Source organism: Molothrus ater, chromosome 1 (assembly GCF_012460135.2).
Source record: "Molothrus ater isolate BHLD 08-10-18 breed brown headed cowbird chromosome 1, BPBGC_Mater_1.1, whole genome shotgun sequence".
NCBI classification, from domain to species: Eukaryota; Metazoa; Chordata; class Aves; order Passeriformes; family Icteridae; genus Molothrus; species Molothrus ater.
In genome coordinates this window covers 10,155,253-10,176,901 of record NC_050478.2, presented here as the reverse complement: position 1 = coordinate 10,176,901, position 21,649 = coordinate 10,155,253, and the positions used below count along the sequence as shown (strand labels likewise).

The 21,649-nt window shown below is 37.2% G+C and overlaps 1 protein-coding gene across 4 annotated transcripts in view; it reads left to right on the top strand.

Moving 5' to 3' along the window:
- Nucleotides 1–21,052, top strand: part of ESYT2 (extended synaptotagmin 2) — an 80,554-nt gene extending 59,502 nt beyond the window's left edge. The window contains exons 13-24 of one of the 4 annotated variants that reach the window (XM_036401250.2): nt 11–106; nt 2,897–2,998; nt 7,446–7,508; nt 9,433–9,507; nt 10,105–10,191; nt 10,948–11,097; nt 12,112–12,500; nt 14,586–14,684; nt 15,220–15,351; nt 16,671–16,776; nt 17,678–17,727; nt 17,908–21,052. In XM_036401250.2, coding sequence (XP_036257143.1) covers nt 11–106; nt 2,897–2,998; nt 7,446–7,508; nt 9,433–9,507; nt 10,105–10,191; nt 10,948–11,097; nt 12,112–12,500; nt 14,586–14,684; nt 15,220–15,351; nt 16,671–16,776; nt 17,678–17,727; nt 17,908–17,953 — 1,395 coding nt within the window. In that variant the 3' untranslated portion in view covers nt 17,954–21,052. The remainder of the gene's footprint in view (nt 1–10; nt 107–2,896; nt 2,999–7,445; nt 7,509–9,432; nt 9,508–10,104; nt 10,192–10,947; nt 11,098–12,111; nt 12,501–14,585; nt 14,685–15,219; nt 15,352–16,670; nt 16,777–17,677; nt 17,728–17,907) is intronic. The other 3 variants (XM_054514417.1, XM_036401258.2, XM_036401265.2) reach the window with 3 other exon arrangements.
- The last annotated feature ends 597 nt before the right edge of the window (nt 21,053–21,649 follow it).

Sequence of the window (21,649 nt, the reverse complement as noted above, 5' to 3'; positions counted from 1 at the left end):
TTTGTTTTAGGTGCTAACAAGCATTAGAGCTGATAAAGACCAAGCTAATGATGGGCTTTCATCTGCATTGCTTATTCTGTATTTGGACTCAGCAAGAAATCTGCCTGTAAGTTATGTTCTCATGGATACCCTTCTGTCACAGAGTCTCTTGGGGACTCCCAGCATGTCTTGCTTGGTAGTGTGACACTGCTTTACTAACACACATTGTGCCATCTTCTCTATAATTCCTCTCCTTTCAGGATGTGTAATGTAAGGTCTACTTTTTTAGTAGCATAGTCTTTAGCTATATATTTAATAAAACAGTACTCTTTAATCAGTGTGGTTTTTCTCTAAAGAATGCTCCTTTCCTGGACTTGAAAGGCTGCATGTTTTTATTCCATGATGTTTTCCATACATGGTATGGGATTAGTATGAGGAATTTTAAGGAACTAAATGGGAAACAACCCACTTCCATAAGTTGAGGTGAACTTGCTTGCTTTGGCTTAGGGTATTGCTGGAGATTTGAAGGTACTTAAGTCCTCACCATGAAATCAGTCCTGTGCAGTTGATGTTAAAGTGTCAGAATACTTGTGTGAGATTTCTATCAGATTGTTTTTGGCAGGGTGGTTTATTTGCTTGTGCAAAACATAGAAATAAATCATATTCTCTCTCTCTATGGATTTATCCTATGGGACTATGAAACAACTTGTTTTGGAGTTTATTTCAGTTTAGTAAAGTACTGTTCCTGGTTGTAATTGATAGCAGTAATAAAGTTAACCCTACCATAAAGAGATACATGAAACTTAACTGAGTTTTGCTGGTTTTCAGCATTGCTATTAGATGAGAGGTTCTGGAAGTGATGATTAAAATATTAATCAGAGATTACAGTTTTCAAGCTTTGGATTTTTTTGCACGCATTTTGCAGTTTTTTCTGCTGAAATTTAGGTTAAAATTAAGTTAAATCATAGTGGTAACAAATGAAACCTTAGTAGCCCAAACAATTTACATGACTCACTAGTGATTTCATGTCTGTTCCAGGGTGTATAGAGCAGAGTTTGGAAGTTTCTAGGCTATTTTTCATTTCTAGGCTATTTTAAAAGCTAAAAAGACTCATTTGGAATAGATCCTCATGTTTCCTTTTTAACCCCACTCTATATTGAATTCAGGGAAAATCTGTAACTTAGCAGGAAAATAAATCGAATTGCTATAGTACAGAGTAAGCAGAAACAGAATAGAATTATGGTGTGCTTAGCATCAGTTTCAGAGAACTCCAACAGATAGAAAAAGTCTGTCTGCCATCTGTTTTGTGTATTAGATTCACTTGAACCAATTTATGTATCTTCTTGTTCAAATACTGAATTTTACTGAAACAGCCACAAAGTTAAAGTTTGGCAAAATACACTAAAGCCTCTTACTTAAAATAAGTGGTGTAAAGTTCTCTCCTACACCAGTTCCAGTCTTTTCCACAGAGCTCTGATTCTCTGTGTTACATTCCCCAGCAAATACTCTGAGGCTTTGTCATAAATTTTTTTTTTTGTTTTAAACAAACATTCTCTGACATTGTCTCCTTCCTTTGGAAAGGTGAGGTTGCAAGTCTCAACTTCTGCCTATTTTTGCAGACAGTATTTTAATTTCAGTGCATTTAATCAGTAGATCTCCAAACTCTAGGGCACAGGAAGGGGGAGTTCTTTGCACAAAGCAGACCGGTTAGGAAATTTGGGAACAGCATCCCGAATTTCCTATTGCTGCATCTGATATTCTGTCCCCAGTACAAGAATTGCTTGGGTGGGTGAAGAATGATGGTCATAGTGTGGGACCTGTTTAATCCTCTTACTTTCTTCTTCCTCTACCAGCCCAGAAAAGCAGTTGCAACAAATGACTCAATATTTAACTTCAAGTAATTTTCTTTCCAGTGTTGCAAAAAATATAATAGAAAGTAACATAGAACAATTGCAAATTCAATGTATAACTTTACTACAAAAGAATAATATGATACTGTGGTAAATCAAATTTTCCAAAACCAGAGACCAAAAGGCTTCATAGCTATGTCACACTGGGGGAAAATACCATGGGAAGACTTTTTTTATGCAGGAGAACTGAACATCATGGAGCTTCTACATGAACTGCAGTTAATTGTAGTAAATAGAGCTTTTTATGGCCATAGGATTCTAATATGGAGCAACATTGACAAGACTAAACATGAAATTCGTTGGTTTCTCATGTTTTGCTCAAGTTCAGTGGTGGGGGTTGTGTAGCAAATTAATGTCTTGGATTGCTTGTATTTATGGAGAAGAGAGACTTTAAAGAGAATGGTTAAAATGACACTGACCCTTATTAATAGTTTGAAGATTTTTGTGCACAACTTTAATGTTACAGTGAAAAGTTTTCTACAAGAATAATTACATTTATTATCTTGGAAATTGCCTTAAGTGAATGCCTATCACTGGTACATTTTAGGTCATGCCTTCAGCCTCGTTTTGTTGAAGTTACAGTGTTGAGTTACCACCACTCAGGCCTTTCTTTTGCATCATAGTTGTGAGTTTCTGGCACACTGGGATGATTGATCTAGAAAAGAAATAGAAATGGTATAGAAGGCTGGTCTCTAAGTTAGTAAACATTAGTTGGATCTGCCATATAAATCTGAACTACCAAGAGTGAGCCTGGAAAGTGGGTTAATATATTTGAATAATCAATAAAAAAATAAAATTCAAAAAGCATTCCACCTTGCTGTGCTGCAGAAAGTCATTTAATGGATGAAACTATTTGTAATGAGAATATTTACTTTTTGTTTCTTGCTGTTTTCTCTGGAATCCTTTGACTATTTTCCTTAACTTTTCTGTGTAGTAAAGCTGCTTATGCATTCATTCTGCCACAATCCCATCACTCTGCTTTCTCCTTCCATTTCCATCTTCCTAAGAGTATCTACGAGGGAAACTTTGGGTGTGGATACTTAAAAGAGAGGAGAGCATCTGGACTAGTCTTTTGTGAAAACACTACCTCACTCTATAGAGCACTATTTGTGAGTTCTCTGGTATTGTTTGTATTGTACCTTTTCTCTGCCAGAGTGTGGATTAGTGCTACTAAAGCCACTCACTCTAGTGGAATGAGAGCATGCAATTTGTTTTCCTGCATGGTTTCAACAAGTGTGCATTGTTTTTGTGCTATTTTTATTGCATTTTAAAGGCTACTTAAATTTCATTGATCAGCATATCATTGGGTAAGTAAGTAACCTTTTTTGATAAAGCCCAAGATAAGTTTGTTGTAAAAGCTCTTTACATTTCTTAAATTGCTGATTCATTGAGAAACAAAATGAATACTCTACTAGCACACTATGTGCTTGTTAATTGTTGGCTTTTATTGCAAAGAAATTAAAATAATAAATATTGCAACCAATAGTTTCTTCAAAAGGTGACACACTCAATGTTTGTAAGAACTTGCAACCTCTCCACACTGGTTCAAGTTGTTTTAAAAATGGGTGCAGTTCTTTGTGCTTCCCAGACTATAAATTCCCTTGTAAATTCTATCTCACTCCATGATGCTCCTTGTTTTGCAAATTCCCAAGCTCCTTTTCTTTTTTGGAAATTAGTCTGTAGTTGGGAGAATCCAGGCTAGGGTGAACTAACAAGTAATATTTTTTGCTTGAATTTAATGTTACAAAACTATTAAAAACTGATGAGCCTCTGAGTATCTTACACTTTGATCTGGAAGTACAACATTGGTATCTTAAAAAAGACTGAGAATCTGTTCAGAATAAGTATCTTTTTTTCCAGAGAGAGGTGGGTTTGTCTTTGGAGATTGTGCAGATAAGTTTTAACTGGCTGGCCACGTCATAATCCTTGATTTTAAAACAGCTTTCCAAAGCCCAGCAAAAATCCTGTTAGTTTCTCTGTCAAGGTTAATTATAAAGTATCTAAAAAGTTATAACCATTCTATAATCTTGTTAAAGATTAATGAATGAGAAAGACAATTTATAACCTACAGTTCCATCATCTTGGTGTTAAAAATGTTAAGGAGTTGCTGTTTCTTTTAGTTACACCAATACCAGATATATCTTTAAGGTAATTATTATTAAAAAAAAAATTAGGGATGGAGCTCTGATGGGTTTTGTGGATCTTAGGATCTTTGTGTTAAGACAGGTTGTGTGTACAGGGCATTTATTTAGAAATCAGAAAAAACCTTCCAAATCCCTGAATCAATTTATGAGGCAGAGTGGAACAGCAAAGAAAGCTGGGTCTGGATTCCCTTCTGCAGCACTGGGAGCCGCCTGGCTCTGCAGGGTCCTGGGTGCTGCTCTTGCTGCAGAGGAGGAGGGTGTGGCTGAAGGCCAGGGGACAGGAGAGCTCTGAAGTAGCCCAGGGATAAAAGCAGCTCCAGCAGCCCTAGGACTGCCCTTGTTCCCAGGGCATCCTTAAACATGGGCTGTTACACAAACATTCTCTAAGGTGGAACATGAGTTACTGGGGAAGTGTTGAAAAGGGAACTCACTTCCTAAGGAGAGAAAAATTCTGAGTGATCTCTGTTCCTTTCTAGATAGTTTATTCACTGCTGCAAATCTAGGTTTGTGACACCAGGACATTCACCCATGTAAATCTGATTTAGCTGACATTAAGGTATAAGAATTGTTTAATTTCCAGAAGTAACAAGAGTCTTATGATAATCAATAGTTTATCACAGTTTTGGTGTCTGTGTAATTTATAAATTATCCATATTTTAAATGAGCTCTTACAGTAGTGGCTATCTTCTGGTTATCTGGTGAGGATGCACTCAGAGATACCCCAAGCAACACTTAGTGAGTCTAAAGAAGTAATGAGTCATTCTCCAAAGCATATTGAATCAGGGGCTGGCTGAATAACAAACCACTTTGTTACTTGTATAACCTATGGGTTTGTTATGAGGATTTACTGCAAATGTAGTGATGGCTGTTAGAGAATTCCCCTGTGTCACTATCAGTGTATTTCTTGGATAACCCATCCTCTTTTCCTGTTACTGCAGAGACACTCAGAAGCATACCAAGACTATTTTGTCACTCAAAGCAAGACCTTCCCTTTTTATATTGAGTATCCCCTTTCCTCCTCTGAGTCTCCTTCCTCCCAGCCTTTCAGCCACCATCTTCATGGACCTGCAGCTTCTTCCCTTGAAACCTGAGGCCTGGCTTAAAGATATTTGCCCCAGCTGATGTCCCTCTTGGCCTATCCTTGCTATGATTCCAGAGGAATTGAGATATGCTCAATATCCAAGTCAGTGGTTGCCTGCCCTTATCTATGATCACATAGGTTTGGTTTTGACTTCTAAAATTCCTTGAAATAATAATATAGGAAGGGAAAGATTTGTATTGAATATGCAGGTGCAAATGGGAAGGGAAAAAAGTCCAGTAAGTTGAGTTGCAGTTAAAGATTCAAAATAATTTTGGTGAATTGTAGATGCCATCTGAAAAAATGAGGTACTTCTCTGTAGAGGACAGTCATTGCATCCTTATAAATATGGGATAGAAATAGAAAGAAAGAGACTTGAAAAGAGATCTTTCTACAGAAAGAGATTGGTAGTCATGCTGTGTCATATTGTTATGAAAGAAAACACTGTGCTCTCTGTAGCAAAGAGGAGTGCAGCCTGTGAGAAGCAGGGCCTAATCCTTTTGTTCTCAGCCATTACCAGGGCCCTGATCTTGGCTGTAGCAATTGAAGGTCTGGAGCACAGCACTGGTGATGGGAGAGACAGCAACCATGGCTAGCAGGGAAAGGGACTTCAGCCCATGAAATAAATCATGGAAGCACAGAAGGGTTTGGGTTGGAAGGGACCTTAAAGATCATCTCCTTCCAACCCCTCTGCCATGGGCAGAGACACCTTGCACTAGATCAGGCTCCTCAAAAGCCCCATCCAACCTGGCCTTGAACATTTCCAGGGATGGGGAATCCACAATTGCTGCAAACAAAGTGACACTTCTGTCTTTGTCAGAAAACAGGGAACAGTTTCATTCATTGCTTCAAATCTAGCAAAGAATGTACCTGTTGAGCATTTAAAAATTTCCTAATGAAAAACAGTTAAGCCTAAGTTTAAATGAGGAATAATTAGTTTCAACTAGTTTCAGCTAGGGATAGTGTGCAGTCTCCATCTTTGAAGTTCTCTAAGTACAATACTAAGTTCCTAATGTATCAGATAAATTACTGTGGAAAATTCCATGATTTTATTTTAAGGAATATAATGTTCAGAAAAATACCCCACAAAAGTAGTCAAACCTTATTTCTGGTTCTCTCAAGTTTAAGAGTTGGACCTGATGTTCCTTACTTGTAGATTGCTTCCAACTCAAAATATTCTGTGATTTTGTCCTGGATATTGTATATTCATTCTGAAATAGAAATTTTCAAGCAGGATGCCAGGAATCTTTGGAATATTTAGGCCAACTGGAGTATATGACATCCCAAAAGAAACTGCAAAATAATATTTCTGCATAAAGGTTAAACCTCTTCAAATTTTAGTCGCTTTGATTTTCATTTCAGAAAGGCATTTCTTTTGGCAAAGCATTCATACCAGTTCCTGTTCATAAACCAGAATGTTTTAAAAGGCCACTATGCAATTTTTTATTGCCACAATCTACAGCTTCTAAAAAAGAATTATTCCTTGAAACAAAAATGTGTCTCTAAAGAAAAAGCCAGCCATAAGTACACTAACTTGAAGTCTGTTTTATTTCCAAATCTTAATTTCTGAAATTATTTCTTATGAATTGAATGCAAATTTTTCTAGACATTATTGTGTCACTTAAAGAACAGTATATTAATCTTAAAATAAAATTCTGAAATTTCCATATTTAATGGAAAGCAGTCAGAGATTTTGTTCTGCTTAGCCAGTTTAAATTCCTATTTTTACGGTATTTGCATGTCTTCATTCAACTGAGTAAAGTAGCAGACCTTCATTCTAGTTAGCATGCAGTGTTTACATCACTTTTCTGAAGAGGCTTAACAAAATTTGACTTTTATAATGATATAAATCCCTATCAATTAGATGTTGTAATTTCTCCCATAAAAGGATTCCTTTGCATAATTACTTGACTTATCATCAGAGAAGCTTCTGGGTTGTGAAAATATGCTCAAACAAATTCTAAAAGGATCATTAAGAAGGCAGTTCATAGGGCATCAGGCATTAAATAAAAATATTTTGTGAATTATCTCTATTAGGGTAAAAACAATGAGCAGAGAAATACAAGCAGACAGAAATTGGGTATATTAGAATAAAAATATCCAGAGGAGAAGAGGAAAAAAAATTGTCAGACTTTTTTGTTGTGGTGGTGGTCCTTCATTGTTTTGTTTTGTTTGAAAGATGTTGTGGTTTTTTGTTGGTTTTTTTTTTTTAGGTTGATTTTTTCCCCCCTGCTTTGTCCTATGTTGCCATGTCATAATTAATTAACCTAGTGAAATTGCTTCATTGCATGTCTTATTAACCCTTCCTATGTTCATTCTCTCCTGACTTAAAAGAATAATCCATTAGAATTTAACCCTGATGGCTTGAAGAAGGCTGCTGTTCAGAAAGCCCTGAAGGTAACATTAATACAGTTGTACATTTAAGGTCACAAAAGTAATTGGAAATGCGCGAATGCCTGCAACACTCTGCTTCCAACACTGGATGGGACTTCTATTGCCAGATACAAATTTAGTGTAATTCTGTTTCACTTGAATTTGATTTCAAGAGGCCAGTGTCAGGATGTTGTTAAAATTCTGTGGTCTGTGGTAATTTGAACTCTAGATCAGATTGGTGGAGTGCAGGCTGCTTGGGAAGACTGGGGAAAAGTGCTGGGAACTGATTTGTAGTAGTAACTAAAGAATGAAGCTGACATGAAAGCTAAGACATCTTCCACATACTGACTGATTCCTTATCACTCAGCTCTGAATGACTGCTTTGGAATAATCTTGTTCCTGCTAGATGTTTTTAGTAGGTTTTACATCTTTTATGTGACTGCTAAAGAAATTTAGGCCAGCTTTTTGGTAGGCAAACTTGGCAAGGGCTGATGTTCAGCTGGAGGAACGTGAACAAGGGACAGACTTTAATAGGCTGTCAACAACAAGTCTGTCAGTACCTGGCATCAGAGGTGCATTATATGTGCCTGCACATTGCTACCTGCCTAATTTGCATTAAAATTATTCCTATTTACATATCAGCATAAGTGACAGGGTCTTTTGTCAACTCCTGTAGTTTCATCATTTTATGAAGAAAGTTTCAGGCACCATTTTTTGGACAAAGGAAAAATGAAGATAACGTCACCTACTATTTTAAAACACCATCAGTTGCAGTGTAATATGTCTTTCTTTCTGTTCTGTAAACCTTTATATTCAGTTTTATTTGAGAGCTTAATATTTTTTATTAAAAATCATAAAAAAGGAAAGGCAGCATTCATCCAAGAAAGGAGTGCTTTAGCTTTATTTCTAAAGGAAAGTATGATTCTAAGCAGTATGTCACATTAAAGGTGAGAATTATTAGTGGAAGTATGATGTCCAAAATGTAAGTTCAGATCAAAAAATATATCTAAATTATGCACTTTCTTAATTTAAAAATACAAAATATTGGAATCACTTGGTTGTAATTGTGACCTTACATGCATTAAGAAGATTTTAACTAACTTTCTGTTGACATACCTGATTTTCCTACAGGGTAGAACTCAAAGTAACCATGTATCCTACATTTCCTAGGCTTTTTAAACTGCATTAACACCCGCTTGAGATGATTAACTTTCATGTCTAAATTTTCTTTCTGAATTGAATTTTTGTTAGATTAAATTGAAATTCATGAAAGAAACATACAGTTGGAATGTTCCTTTGCATATATGATTTGTTTCTAAACTGCTGTTTGTTTTCACAGTTTGATGTAATGCTATACAGCTGGTGAGCAAGGCTCAGATATGGCAGATGGTTGATTCTCTAATAAAGAGTATTTGGTAAACTGTAGAAATATCCCTCACATACATTATAGTGCATATTCTTTCTCCCCAAACTGAAAAGTAGGGAACATCAGTGTTGGATACCACATCCAATTTAATAGTTCTACAGCACTGTATATAAAGTTCCTGAGTTTGTGCTTTCTTCATATCTTCCATCTGCATGCAATATTCATTTTGCAGTTTTAACTATGCTTCATTAGCTTTGGGGATTGTAATGCTCATTAAAAGATAAGAATTTGCATCTTACCAGTTTCATTTAAAGAAAATGGAAATGAGTCTAAAACTCCTGCTTATTAGTAGCATTTTGCTTCAGCATATTCAGGTAGTTGGGTGCCTTCATGTTGATGTGTTCACCAGCTACTCACTCGCCCGTCTGCCATTCCAGCCAGCTGAATAAAACACTGAGAATAATAGAGAAGCATGCAGTAGAATGCATATGATTTGTATTTTTAAGATGCAAACATTTAAGTTTCAGAGGGGAGAGGTTTTGCTCTAATCTGAAGGCAAAGTTTTTGCTTTTTCTTTACCAGTCAGGAAAGAAAATGAACAGCAATCCCAACCCACTTGTTTTGCTGTCAGTTGGACACAAGGCACAGGAGAGTAAGGTGAGTTCCTACTCTACCAAACCATGGAGCATGTACACACACTTAGTTACCACCAGAACTGAAATTGGCAACCAGCAGCCAAGGATTACAACTATGACCTAAAACCACCTTATCAACCAAAGCATGGCACAAAGGGCCACATCCAGTATTTCTTAAACACCTCCAGGGATGGTGGCTCCACCACCTCCCTGGGCAGCACATTCCAGTGCCCCGTCACTATTTCTGTGAAGAATTTTTTTCTAATGTCGGGCCTAAACTTGCCCTGGCGCAGTTGAAGACTGTGTCCTCTTGTCCTGTCGGTGGTTGCCGGGGAGAAGAGGCTGACCCCACCTGGCTACAGCCTCCCTTCAGGCAGATTCCTGTCAGGGAGCTGTGGAGAGCAATAAGGTTCTCCCTGAGCCCCTTCCAGACTAAACCACCCCAGCTCCCTCAGCTGTTCCTCATCAGACTTGTCCTCTAGACCCTTCCCAAGCCTTGCTGCCCTTCTCTGCACACACCAAATAAAATGTCAAAATGGAAAATGTGCTCATCTCTTGACACCACCTCTATCAGACAAACTGTTTGATAATTTGTGTACTTCATTTTTCTTAACTTCAGATTAGATACAAGACCAATGAACCAGTATGGGAGGAAAATTTTACTTTCTTTGTACACAATCCCAAAAGACAAGATCTTGAAGTTGAGGTATGTGTCTCACTCTCTTTAGATACCTTTCTTTTCTCGGATGTTGCAGCAGTAAAAGTCACACATTGAAGGCTGTTATGAAGTGAGACTAAATACAATGTGAACATGATTAAAATTATACTTAAAGTATTTTTTTTAGGCCAGGCAATGAAATGTTTATTTCCATTTACTACTAAAAGGAAGGAAGACTATAACCCAGCTCTCACATGAATAATATAATTAATGGCTGTCTTTTCTAATTTAAAAAAAATCCAAAAGTAAATTTGATATACCAGTTTGGAACTAGGAATCTTTCCTCTCTCACACCAAGGAAGTATTCACTTTATCCAAATACTGTATCCCTTTACACTGCTGACATGTCCTTTACATAGTTCTAAGAGACTGAAGTGTAAATGAGTGAGGACTGTCTTAGTCACTCTTCCTCTAATAGCTGTGGGGATTAATTTTCACACAGACAGTTTGGAAACCCTGTAGTTAGTTTGTTGTTCTAAGGTCTGGTAGATGTAGATGTGGTGGTTACTTTTCTGTCTTACTTTTGCTGTAGAAGGTAAGGTTGAAGAAATGAGGCATTGAGTATATTTGGTTTTTTTTCCTCCTTCAATGTAATGTAATCTTAAAATCAGGGAAACTTGGTTTAAGAACAAACTACTTTCAATATTGTTTCTATTTTTTATTTTTAAATAAAAATGTAATTTCTTTCTTTGAATTCTTACAAAGCAGATGATACGAAGTGACTTAATTTCTGTGTTCTTTCAGGTGAGGGATGAACAGCACCAGTGTTCTTTGGGGAACTTCAAGCTGCCTCTAAGCCAGTTGCTAGAGAGTGAAGATTTAACTATGCATCAGCGATTCCAGCTGAGCAACTCTGGTCCCAACAGCACTATAAACATGAAGATTGCACTCAGGGTACTCTAAAACCTTTCCCATTGTAAATATCTGAAAGCATATTTAGGGCTGTGATGACTCCTGGTCTGCCAGCTTTTGAAGAAGCCAGTACATTTCCTCTGATGTCACCTGCCAAGTGTCCTTGGTTGTGCAGAGCTATCAGTAAACAGAGATAGCCTCTAATTTAAATATATTCCATTTGAAAACTGTAAAATGCTCAAAATGAAACAATAGTGACCTGCATTAATTAAAAACAAGGTCCCCTGTGGTTTTAGGCTTGGAAATCATGTTTGGAATCTGATGTCCTTCAATTCTCTTTTGAACCCAGTGGGTTACAGATCAGTGAAAAAGCCTCTATCTGGAAATGGAACTGAGGTTTTGATGGTTTTAAAAAGTAAAGTGTATAAGGAAAGGAAGTACCTGCATAGTACTGGAAAAATTCAAACCAGCCTTCAGACATGTTGGAGTTTTGAAAACAAAACTTGCAACCTGAAAGTTGGTTTGTCTTTTTTCTCCATCTAAATTACTTGGTTTAGGAAGGTACTGTATCTCTTTGCAAACAGTCACACTTCTGTTATTTTTCTTTCTAAAGCACTTTGTTGCTTATGCATCATTAATGAATTAAAGCAACTTATAAAAGAGAAAGTAAGAACAATTAATGAGAAAATATTGTGATGTAAAATTAAATTTCAAAAGAGTAGAAGAAAAAATTACAGAATACCTTTCCAGGTGGCTAGAACTGCAAAGTAAATAGCATTTGCATCAGAAGTGGGTAGAATATAGGAAGGGAATAATGAGGAGAATAATTCTTAATAAACAGAGAATTTCACAGTTGTGAAATGAAGTTGCCATGAAGAAGGTAGAGATGTGCTTTGTTGTAAAGTATTTCATAGTGTAGAGTTAGCAATTCTGAATGGTTTTGGTCCTGCTTTAGTGTCTTACCTTTACAACTTGTCACCAACCAGTATTCTTGTAATTTGTTCCTGTTTCTTATACTGCAAAATAATAACATTAAATGTGTTTTCCTGTATCCAGGTCCTGTCTCTTGAAAAGCAGGCAAGATCTCCAGATCATCAACACTCAGCCCAAGTAAAAAGGCCCTCTGTTTCCAAAGATGCAAGAAAATCATCTTTTAAGCCTCAGGTTCCCGTCTCGCCAACATCTGATCCAAACAAGCCCGCTCCAGCGTCCCCAGTGACTGACAGTGATAAAAAGACTGACCCAGCTGATAAGAGTCAGCCTCCCAACGCCAGCCCGCAGTGGCCAACAGATCTCAGCCGCAGCTCCTCCAGCCTCCAGGCCTCCACCTTCTCGTGCTCCCCCAGCCACCTGTCGGTGAAGGAGCCCACGCCCAGCATCGCCTCCGACATCTCGCTGCCCATCGCCACGCAGGAGCTGCGCCAGAGGCTGCGCCAGCTCGAGAAGTACGGGGGGCTGGGGGCTTCTGCAGCACGTCCCAGCTCCTGCACGGAGTGCCACCAGAGCAGGAGGGCTTAGTTCACATTTCAGAAATGTTCTGTACTGTTCAGTCATTGGGGTTTTCTGCTTCTTCCTGGTATCTCAGACAGAAGCTGCAATTAGAAGTTCCTTACCATTGTGATCGTCTGCTAGATAATCCAAGTCCTACTTCTTCTCATAGCTGCACTTTGTAGTTTCATGGCAGTAGTTGCCTGTTTCACCACTGAATCCTATTAGCATTAATTAAGCCAATTAAGCTGGAAATGGTTGGTCTTTTAAAATAACTCAGAGGGATATTAGGCTATAAAGAATGTTAAACGGGTAGTCAGTTACTATGCAGTCACTGAAGATTGGTGCAGACATGCTTTCTTAAATTCCTGAATTTTTTTAACTTGCCTTTACTTACCAAGTACAGCCATCCTGCTCTGAATAGGAGACTGCAAACTATTCATTCCCTATTCATCAAGCTTCTCTGTGAATCTAAGTAGAGAGCTTTTATTTTTTTACTTGCAAGGAGTTGAACCAATTCATCTTTTTCTCTGTCAGAGTTCATAGAATCAACTGAGTCATAGAGGTTGGACAGAATCTCTGGTTGATCATCCCTCTGCTCTAAGCAGATTCCTCTTCAAAGTTAGATTAGGTTTCTTGGGCCTTGTCCAAACAACTTTTGGTTATCTCCAAGGATTGAGATGCCATAACTTGTTCAGCAACTCCAGTGCTTAACTACTCCACTTTTAAAATGTTCTTCCCTATTTCTATTGAAATTTATCTTGCTGCAGCTTGACTATAGTCTCTTGTTATTTTACTGTGTAAAGCCATGAGGATTCTGACATGGTCTTCTCTAAAATGTCTGCTTTAAGCAGTGGAAGGGCTGCAGCTGAGTCTCTGCTGTTGGCTCTCTCTTCAATTTGTACAAATACACCACCTCCGTATGTGCTCCAGACCCCCATTTGTCTTCATAGTCACATGCTAACTTTTCTTGACTTTGTCAGGCTGTCTCCTGGTCCAAAACTGAGTTAGAGTTTGTTAATTGTGATAAAGATTGAAATACACTCCTCATGCAATGCACAAATGCCATACTTTCTCATTTGGTAAGAGTGGTAAAGCTACAGGTAATGAGGTCCTTTATTGCAGACCACATGATTTAGGTGCTTTGAGTATTTTTTTTTTATTTCAAATGAGAAAATACTGAACTTGAATCTTCATTCTATTTTTTTAAGTGAATGACTTGGGAATTTTAATGGATCAATCACTTGGTAGCAGATATTCACAAAACAGGCACTCTTCTCCCTTGAAGATAAGATATCCTTCAGGTGGCTGAGAAATGGCAAATATGGCACATACAGTCCTGTGTGATATGGAAAATACAGTCAGTTCACACAAACTAAAATGAGCATTTCATGGAGATGAGGGAACAGCATATGCTGGCCATTCTGTAAAACACAAGTTCTTAAACATGGTGCTTGCTTTTTATTTAAACTTGACCTGTAAGTGTAATTTTTTTCTGATCCTCTTTTCATGGTGATATAAACCATAGAAGAGTAAAATGGTTGTATTGATACTGAGCTTTTACAACAGCAATTGTAGATTTAAATGATCACTATTTTAATCTCAAGAATATCTACATTTCTATGATAAGAGAATTCAGAAAATAATGGGCTGATCTTCTAATTGGCTTCTGGCCTTAGGTAAGAGTGGCCCATGCCTGAGTTTTTCATTGCAGTTAGCACTATTATTCTTTCCACTTTCCTAGATGCTGCTTTGATGTTTATTTTAGGGCAAGCAAGTCCTTTACTTGTAATGAAGAAAGTCCCATATTCCTAATGACAAGAATACTTGGCCTATTTTGGAGAGCAGAGTTGTTGGCCAAGGAGGTGAAGTACAAGAATCTGATGAGGATATGCTCACACACTTACACATATTCTCTTCTTTCCCATTGGTCTGGAGAAGTTAAATGGATAATACATGATTTCTGGGAAACCTGCTCAGTCAAGTCTTACTTCTAATGTGCATTTTAAAAACTAAGCATAATGTTCTCTTTTTTCCTGCAGTGGAACAACTCTGGGGCAGTCTCCGTTAGGACAGATTCAGCTAACAATTCGTCACAGTTCACAAAGAAACAAACTGATAGTGGTGGTGCATTCCTGCAGGTGAGCTTACAATACACAATTTCCTATCTGGGCTTATTTCTTTATAAAGTTTGTCATATCTTGACTTACTCTTAAGTGGATTGGTTAATCTTCGTTATTTTTAAAGCAAAATATGCATAAATACAAAAATATACAGAGCTGTACTCAGAATCAGGAAAAAATTTGTGTAAGATTTTGCTCTGATTTTATATTTGTTTATTATGTCTCTGTCAGATTTTAAATGAAAATGACATTTAGATTTTTATCAGCACTATCTGAAAGCTGTTTCTAAGAGACTGATTATTTTACAGAATGACCAAAACACATGATTTCTAAAAAGCCATATCCAAACTTCAAATTAGAATTTAGGAAACACTGCATTCCCACCTCTGCTCCCTGCTTACAGTCATCTGCTCTCATACAAGTAACTCCACATCATATTTTGTGCAGGGGAACTGCTGCATGTACTAAATTAGGTGATGGTAGTGCAGACATTTACATTCAGCAATGTCTTGTTGGTTTTCTAAGTGCTTTTCCTCGGTTTTCACTTCCCCAGAAACCTGATAGCGTTTTCTGAAGAAGGATCCGACCCCTATGTGCGGATGTATTTATTGCCTGATAAGAGACGATCAGGAAGAAGAAAAACACATGTATCAAAGAAGACATTAAACCCAGTGTTTGATCAAATGTAGGTTCTAAACTATGTGTAGTAGTTTTTTATCATGTAATTACAAAGCTGTCAAATGAAGGTTTCTGTGCTTACTGAAGGGTGAGCTGTTGTCGCCGTTAGACTCGATCATACCTTTCTCTTCTGCCGTCACAGCTCTTCTATCCTTCTGTTCCCTGTTATCACTACAGCCCTTCTTGCTGTTAGCAGCCACTTCTGTCTTTCCTGCCTTCCTACACCAGTTCCATGCCCCTGTGCTGTAGCTCAGCTGCAGGATTCACTCTCCTGGCAGGTGGTGAGAACACGAGTGCCTTTGGCTGGCCAGTGCTGCTGATCTCCCTTCCTGCCAGAAAGCCTGGCTGGCTGAGTGCCTGGCTGATGCTGCCAGCCAGTGCCTGTGCATGCTCACATTGCTCAGTCACTCTGTGGCACTTCTCAGCATCCAGGGAGTCAGGAAATTTCCTTGTAGATTATATCCTGGCCCATATGTTGGAAGTTGTAACAGCTTGTGCAATATTATATTGCATAAAAATCCTTATCCTTGCACTCATCTTTTTGAAAGTAGTTTCCCTCACATCTCTGCCCCTTACTCTCCCACCCTTTGCTTTTCAATAAAGACCTTTCTCTACTGACAGCAAATGAATTCAGGGAAAACACCACTTCAGTCCCTTCTGTCAAATCTGTAAATCATTAGTTAGAGGCTCCAGCAGATTTTCTTGGTAGTGCAGCTCTCTCCTGTTCATTCCAGGTAATAGATTTATTTCACCGTGCCTTTCCAAGGAAAATGCATTGCAAAGCAATAAAGCTGTTTAAGAACTGTAGTGACAAATAGATATAGGTTGTGGTATAACCTTGTCCTGACTTTGTCTAAGTTTCAGCTCTAGCAAAGAGCTATCATTGATACTTTTCTTTAGCCAGCCAAGAAAGAAAAGGAGCTCTGGTTATCAAGCACCAAGGATCAGTAAGACTGACCAATCTTTTCCTTTTGGAAAATGCAAATACTGAGCTGTCACTACAGCAGGATTCCACATTCTCTTTTCTCTAGTCAGTGCTTGACCTTTGCCTCCTTTTGTCTTGTTCATGTGTTTGTTTTGTTTTACCAGTGGCCTCTGGAGGCCAAAGGTAACAGAAGTCTCAAACATTTGATGTTAATATTGATCACAGTTTTCAAGAAAAAATTTAGGGAAAACATTGGGATTTTTTTCTTCATTTGTCTCAGACCTCATTTTTTAATTTGGGGAGGGAGATGGTTTGGTTTTGATTTGAGGGGCTGTTTAGCTGTAGGAACTGAACTTGGACCTCTGGTACAGAATTCCTTCTAAAGCATCTCTGCCTGTCAGGTTTGATTTCAGTGTTTCCTTGCCTGAAGTACAGAGAAGAACACTAGATGTAGCAGTGAAGAACAGTGGTGGATTCTTGTCCAAAGATAAAGGGCTGCTTGGCAAAGTAAGTTGACAATAAGCAAATTGTGTTAATCCAGCTTATTACATAAAACAAAAATCCTCTTGACATATGAGTTAGTGTTGATTGAAGCCTGATTCAGGCATGAAGCTTTCAAAAATTACAGGTGCCTGAGATGTCAGGCTTCAGTAAGGGAAGGAACAATCTGCAGAGCCCAACTTAGAAAGATGAGGCAGTAGTCTCTTCTAGAGAGTGATAAGTTCCCAGTAACAGAAGAAATGTGCTTGTCAGACTTACTAATCATGCTGTCAGAGAAAGGAAAGAACCAGTAGAAACCAGGCAATATTTCAGAAAATGTTCAGACAAAACTGGAAAGACAAACGAGTACTTAGGGAAATACACAAGTAATTAAATTTCCAGTTTGTAAAATCCATGAGAAAGAGCTGCTGCTGGAGACATTCCCAAAGCCAACACCAGCTGCTGTATTTGTAACTTCAGTGTTCTATAGGCACACGTTAAATCACCCGATTGCTACCCACGTGATCTGGGACATGAAAAAGGAATAGAAAATGCCTACACCCTCTCAAATTGCCATGATTGAGATCTGTGAAGAGGATGAGAGATACAGAATCATGGTCAGTTCATGGTGAGCAGTCTTCCTGTTCATCTGGAAGGCTCTTAGTAGGAACACATCTGCTGATTGCCACTGCCATGCTGTGCTGTGCTCTGGGACTGTACCACTGAAGGGTGAGGATTTTAAGGTCAAAAACAGCAACTTGAAATTTTAGGCAGATAGCAGAGAGCTGTGATGACAAGGATATAAAATACATCATTTACCAATGGCATTGCTTACACTGTAGTTGACAGGATTGTCAGATTTGATCTTTAATAGAAATAGAATGAAAGGCACACACAGTGCATTGATTGGTAATTTAACTTTCCACAGGTATTGATACCTCTGGCATCTGAAGAACTTGCTAAAGGCTGGACCCAGTGGTAAGTATAACATTTCCTTTATTGATAATAATACTACATACTAATGTTAATACTACTGTTAATGTTATATAGTAGTTAATGTTAATAGTAGTTAATGGTATTTAACTACTATGTTAATAATAGTTTTAATAATACATGCTAAATGTAAAAAAACCAATCCTTTGGTTTTTTCTTTTTCAGGTATGATTTGACAGAAGATGGTACAAGGCCACAGGGTGCAAGTTAGGCCCATGGACACCAGGAATTCCTCACGCATAATTTTGCCAACCTTTATATATTTTTAACGCGTTGTTTCAGAGATGTACCAATGTTATTTTTATAGCTTTACTGATTTAGTTCTTAGACACATCCCCAATAATTTTATAACACTTTGTCATTTTATGTAGACATAGCCATCCTCATTGTTAAACTTTATATTTTATTTTGCTAAACAGTTCTATGTGTTACTGTAATGTGCAATAGTACAGTAAAGTAACCTTTTGTGTTTAAATTGATCTTTATGATGGCTGTACCTATTAGAAAGTGAAAAGAACATGTTCTGCTGTTTTCCTGACTTGTTTTATATCTCACCAAGGTATACTGTACCATGTAAATATATACTATTTTTTTATAATTCTTTCATGCTGGTTTGAATTCAGAAGAAAATTAGATAAAGGATAAAGATATTTTCTTCTAAATGCATGTTAATTTCTTCAGATGAATCTCTTGTCTTTGCAGCACAATGGTCTTAATCATTTTGTGATACTCTGCAAAACAAAACTGCAGAAAACATTTTTACTTTATTGTGTTTCTGGCCCAGTGGGGCTAGCTTAAAATGTATAAAACATTAACATTTTAATATTTATATATAAATGTATTATTGGGAAATCATGCTATAGAATATTATAAATAAAAATGAGAATTATATAAATATTGTATAAATAGAGGATGAGGTCCACAAATAACAGTTTCTAAATCTGAGTTTTCATTTAATGGAGTAAACATAACAAACAGTACAGTTTTATTATACAGGTTCAGTTGGATTTCGTTATTTATTCCTGTACTCTGGAGTACTAGACATGGGATCTTTTGAAGGTATGAGGACATGAATTTTTCTGTATTATAAAGATGTCTAACCACTTTAAACTGTCCCTACCACCATGTTTCACTGATTTATAAGTAGACAAATCAGCTTGAAAGTTAAGTTCATATAGTAGGCATATGTACAAGACATATGTTATTTTTATTATACAATACTCTGCTAAAATAGTATGTTATGTGATACCTTCTGTAATCCTCAAATGAACACCAGTAGGTAAGAAAGTGGGAACTGAGATGAAAGTGACTGTCTTTGACAGTTGCTTCATTGCTGCTTAGTGTGTTTGGTGCATGAACACTGCACATCAATGGTCCAGGCAGGTTTCTGAGCAATGCTGTCCTTCTCCTGAAGCATTGCTGTGGGCTGGGCAGGAGGCAGCAGTCAGCACACACTGATCCAGGCAGGCAGGATCTGAAGGGAGACTATCAGCCCCAACAGCTGAGCTCATAACTCTAATTTTATGAATTATGGGACTTTGTTTTTTGTATTCAGAACTGATTTTTCTTTTTCTGGTAAGTTTTTTCAGACTGTTAGAAAAATGTGCATTAAGAATCTAAGAGAACAGCTTGGCTTTTGCAAAGCCAGTGTCCTCATCCTTGGAGAAGTATGCAATTAGACAAAGTATATTATTTAGCTAAGATTCTAGAATGATGTCTCAGCCAAGAAAGAATTTTAACGTGGAATGATAAACTCCTGAAATTAGCTTTATTGTAAGAAAACTGACAGAACCTTAACTCTAGATGTAGAATTTGTCTACATTACTAGATGTACCAAAGTGCCTACCATAGATGTAGCTTTTTGTCTTTTTCAAGTCTAAAAATTTAAGTTTGTCTAAATTCAATTTAGCAAGACCATTTGTTATGGTTATGTGTGACCTGCACCATACACCTCTATACGGTGATGGCCTTCCCATTGCCACGTTTTATACACAACAATTTTATCAAACAATCATACATTGTAAATTGTACTGTAACTGCTGTTACTGGGCTGGGCAATAGAGATTCTTTGTAAGAAAACATTTCCATTTGAAGGCTTCACTGTATATTGGAATGTATGAGTAGCTATATATTCACTCATCTATTAATATAAAATATATTATGAAATACATATTTTCTTTGCTAGTTCTCCATTAAGATGTTAAGAATGGAAAGACAGAGAATTGTTCTTAATGCAATGAAAATGCAGAAACCAAATGCTAATCTGAATAAATGAGGTCTAAGAGTGGCAGTTCAACATAATTGTCTTTTACCTTTGTTCAGTCTGAGGTGGAAGGATTTTTGCTCTATATCTTGGCCAGTGACTGCACAGAGTTTGATCTGCAGCCAAAAAATAGGGTGTTAAGCTGATTCAGTGTTCCAAGTCTTAAGTGAAGTCTGGGGACAGAAAACTGCACTTGAACAAAAACAATTCTGTCTTTTAAAGTTTGAAGGTGGAAAATAATGCTGTGTTCAGGCAAATGTGAAAGGATAGCACAAAGTGCATAATTGAATAAAGAATATAGGGCAGGTTTTCAAAATAGCTCACTACCTAAAATTAGAGATTGGTTCTTAGAGATCCCATTTTCCATTTAGGTGTCTGAAATTAAGAGATTGAACTGTCATTGCAATTCAGCAACTAGAATTCCCATAGTCTATAATCAGTTCTGGATGCCAGATCTTCAGAAACATTCTCCTGAGTGAATTTGGATCAGACTGTGAGTGCCTAGATGAGATTGATTCTTTGGATAGCGGATGCAACTTTTGTATTACCAAATTCCAGTTCTTCCATTTATATGGAAGTAGGAAGGACAATTTTGCCTCTGGGCTAGAATTGCACCTCATTATCAAGTCATTTATTCAATGTCAACTGATAGCTTTTCATGTAGTTCTTGTTTATCCTGTGCCTTAAAATATGAACATATGAAGATGTTTAAGAAATGGTTAAAAAATAAGCTTTGTTACCTGTATGTACCAACACATGTTCTGTACTATTGAAACTGTTTTTAGAATTACTCTGCTTCACTGACAAGAAAACCAGCTTTCTTAACTATAGCAGTGGTATAACTCAAACTCAAATCAGCATGCATATCACTTGGAGGTGGACTAAAAGAGTTTTAATTTTCTGTCTTGAATCCTTATCAGAGCTGCAGCAAATGGTGAGAGTTAAAATGAGAACAAAGGGTAATCAATTTTATACAGATTGCCTTTTTTGCTCATGTAATTCTACATTATGATGCATGTATTTATTCAATAAATGGTTCGTATGGAAGTTGGTGTGTTCTTCCCTCTGTACACACACACACAGACACACACACACCCCCTCTCCTCTCTTGCATATCTCTGTTCTAACTGGTAATACAATGAACTGAATTTTTAAAATAGTCCTGTAGCCAGACTCCTGTGACCTAGGGAGCCTTGCTGTAAGGTCTGTTGGCAGATTTTTGGATCTTACATGAGAGAAAGTGGAGTGAGAAGTGCAGGACACTTCATGGGGATTTCTGTGCTTCTTGCTCTGGAACAGATTCACATGTAAGAATTAGTAGGTCCTTTGTTCAACATCAATGTCTAAATTTTATTTTTCTCTTAAACTGATCAATTGAACAAATTGTCATAATTCTAGCACTTATTGTCTTTAATTATGCTTTCAAAAGGACCTAGAACTGCATTTAATTGCCTTAGATTTAGAATCAGCAGATTTGTACCCATGGCATTGTTTCCTATTCTTTCATTAGCTTGGTAAGGTAAGGTAATTGATGAAAAATATAATGTTGTACTGCATAAATAAGAAAAAGGCTGTTATATCCTCTATCCATTCCAGAAAAACTACCATAGAAATAATGCTTTTTGCACTAAACATTAATTTATA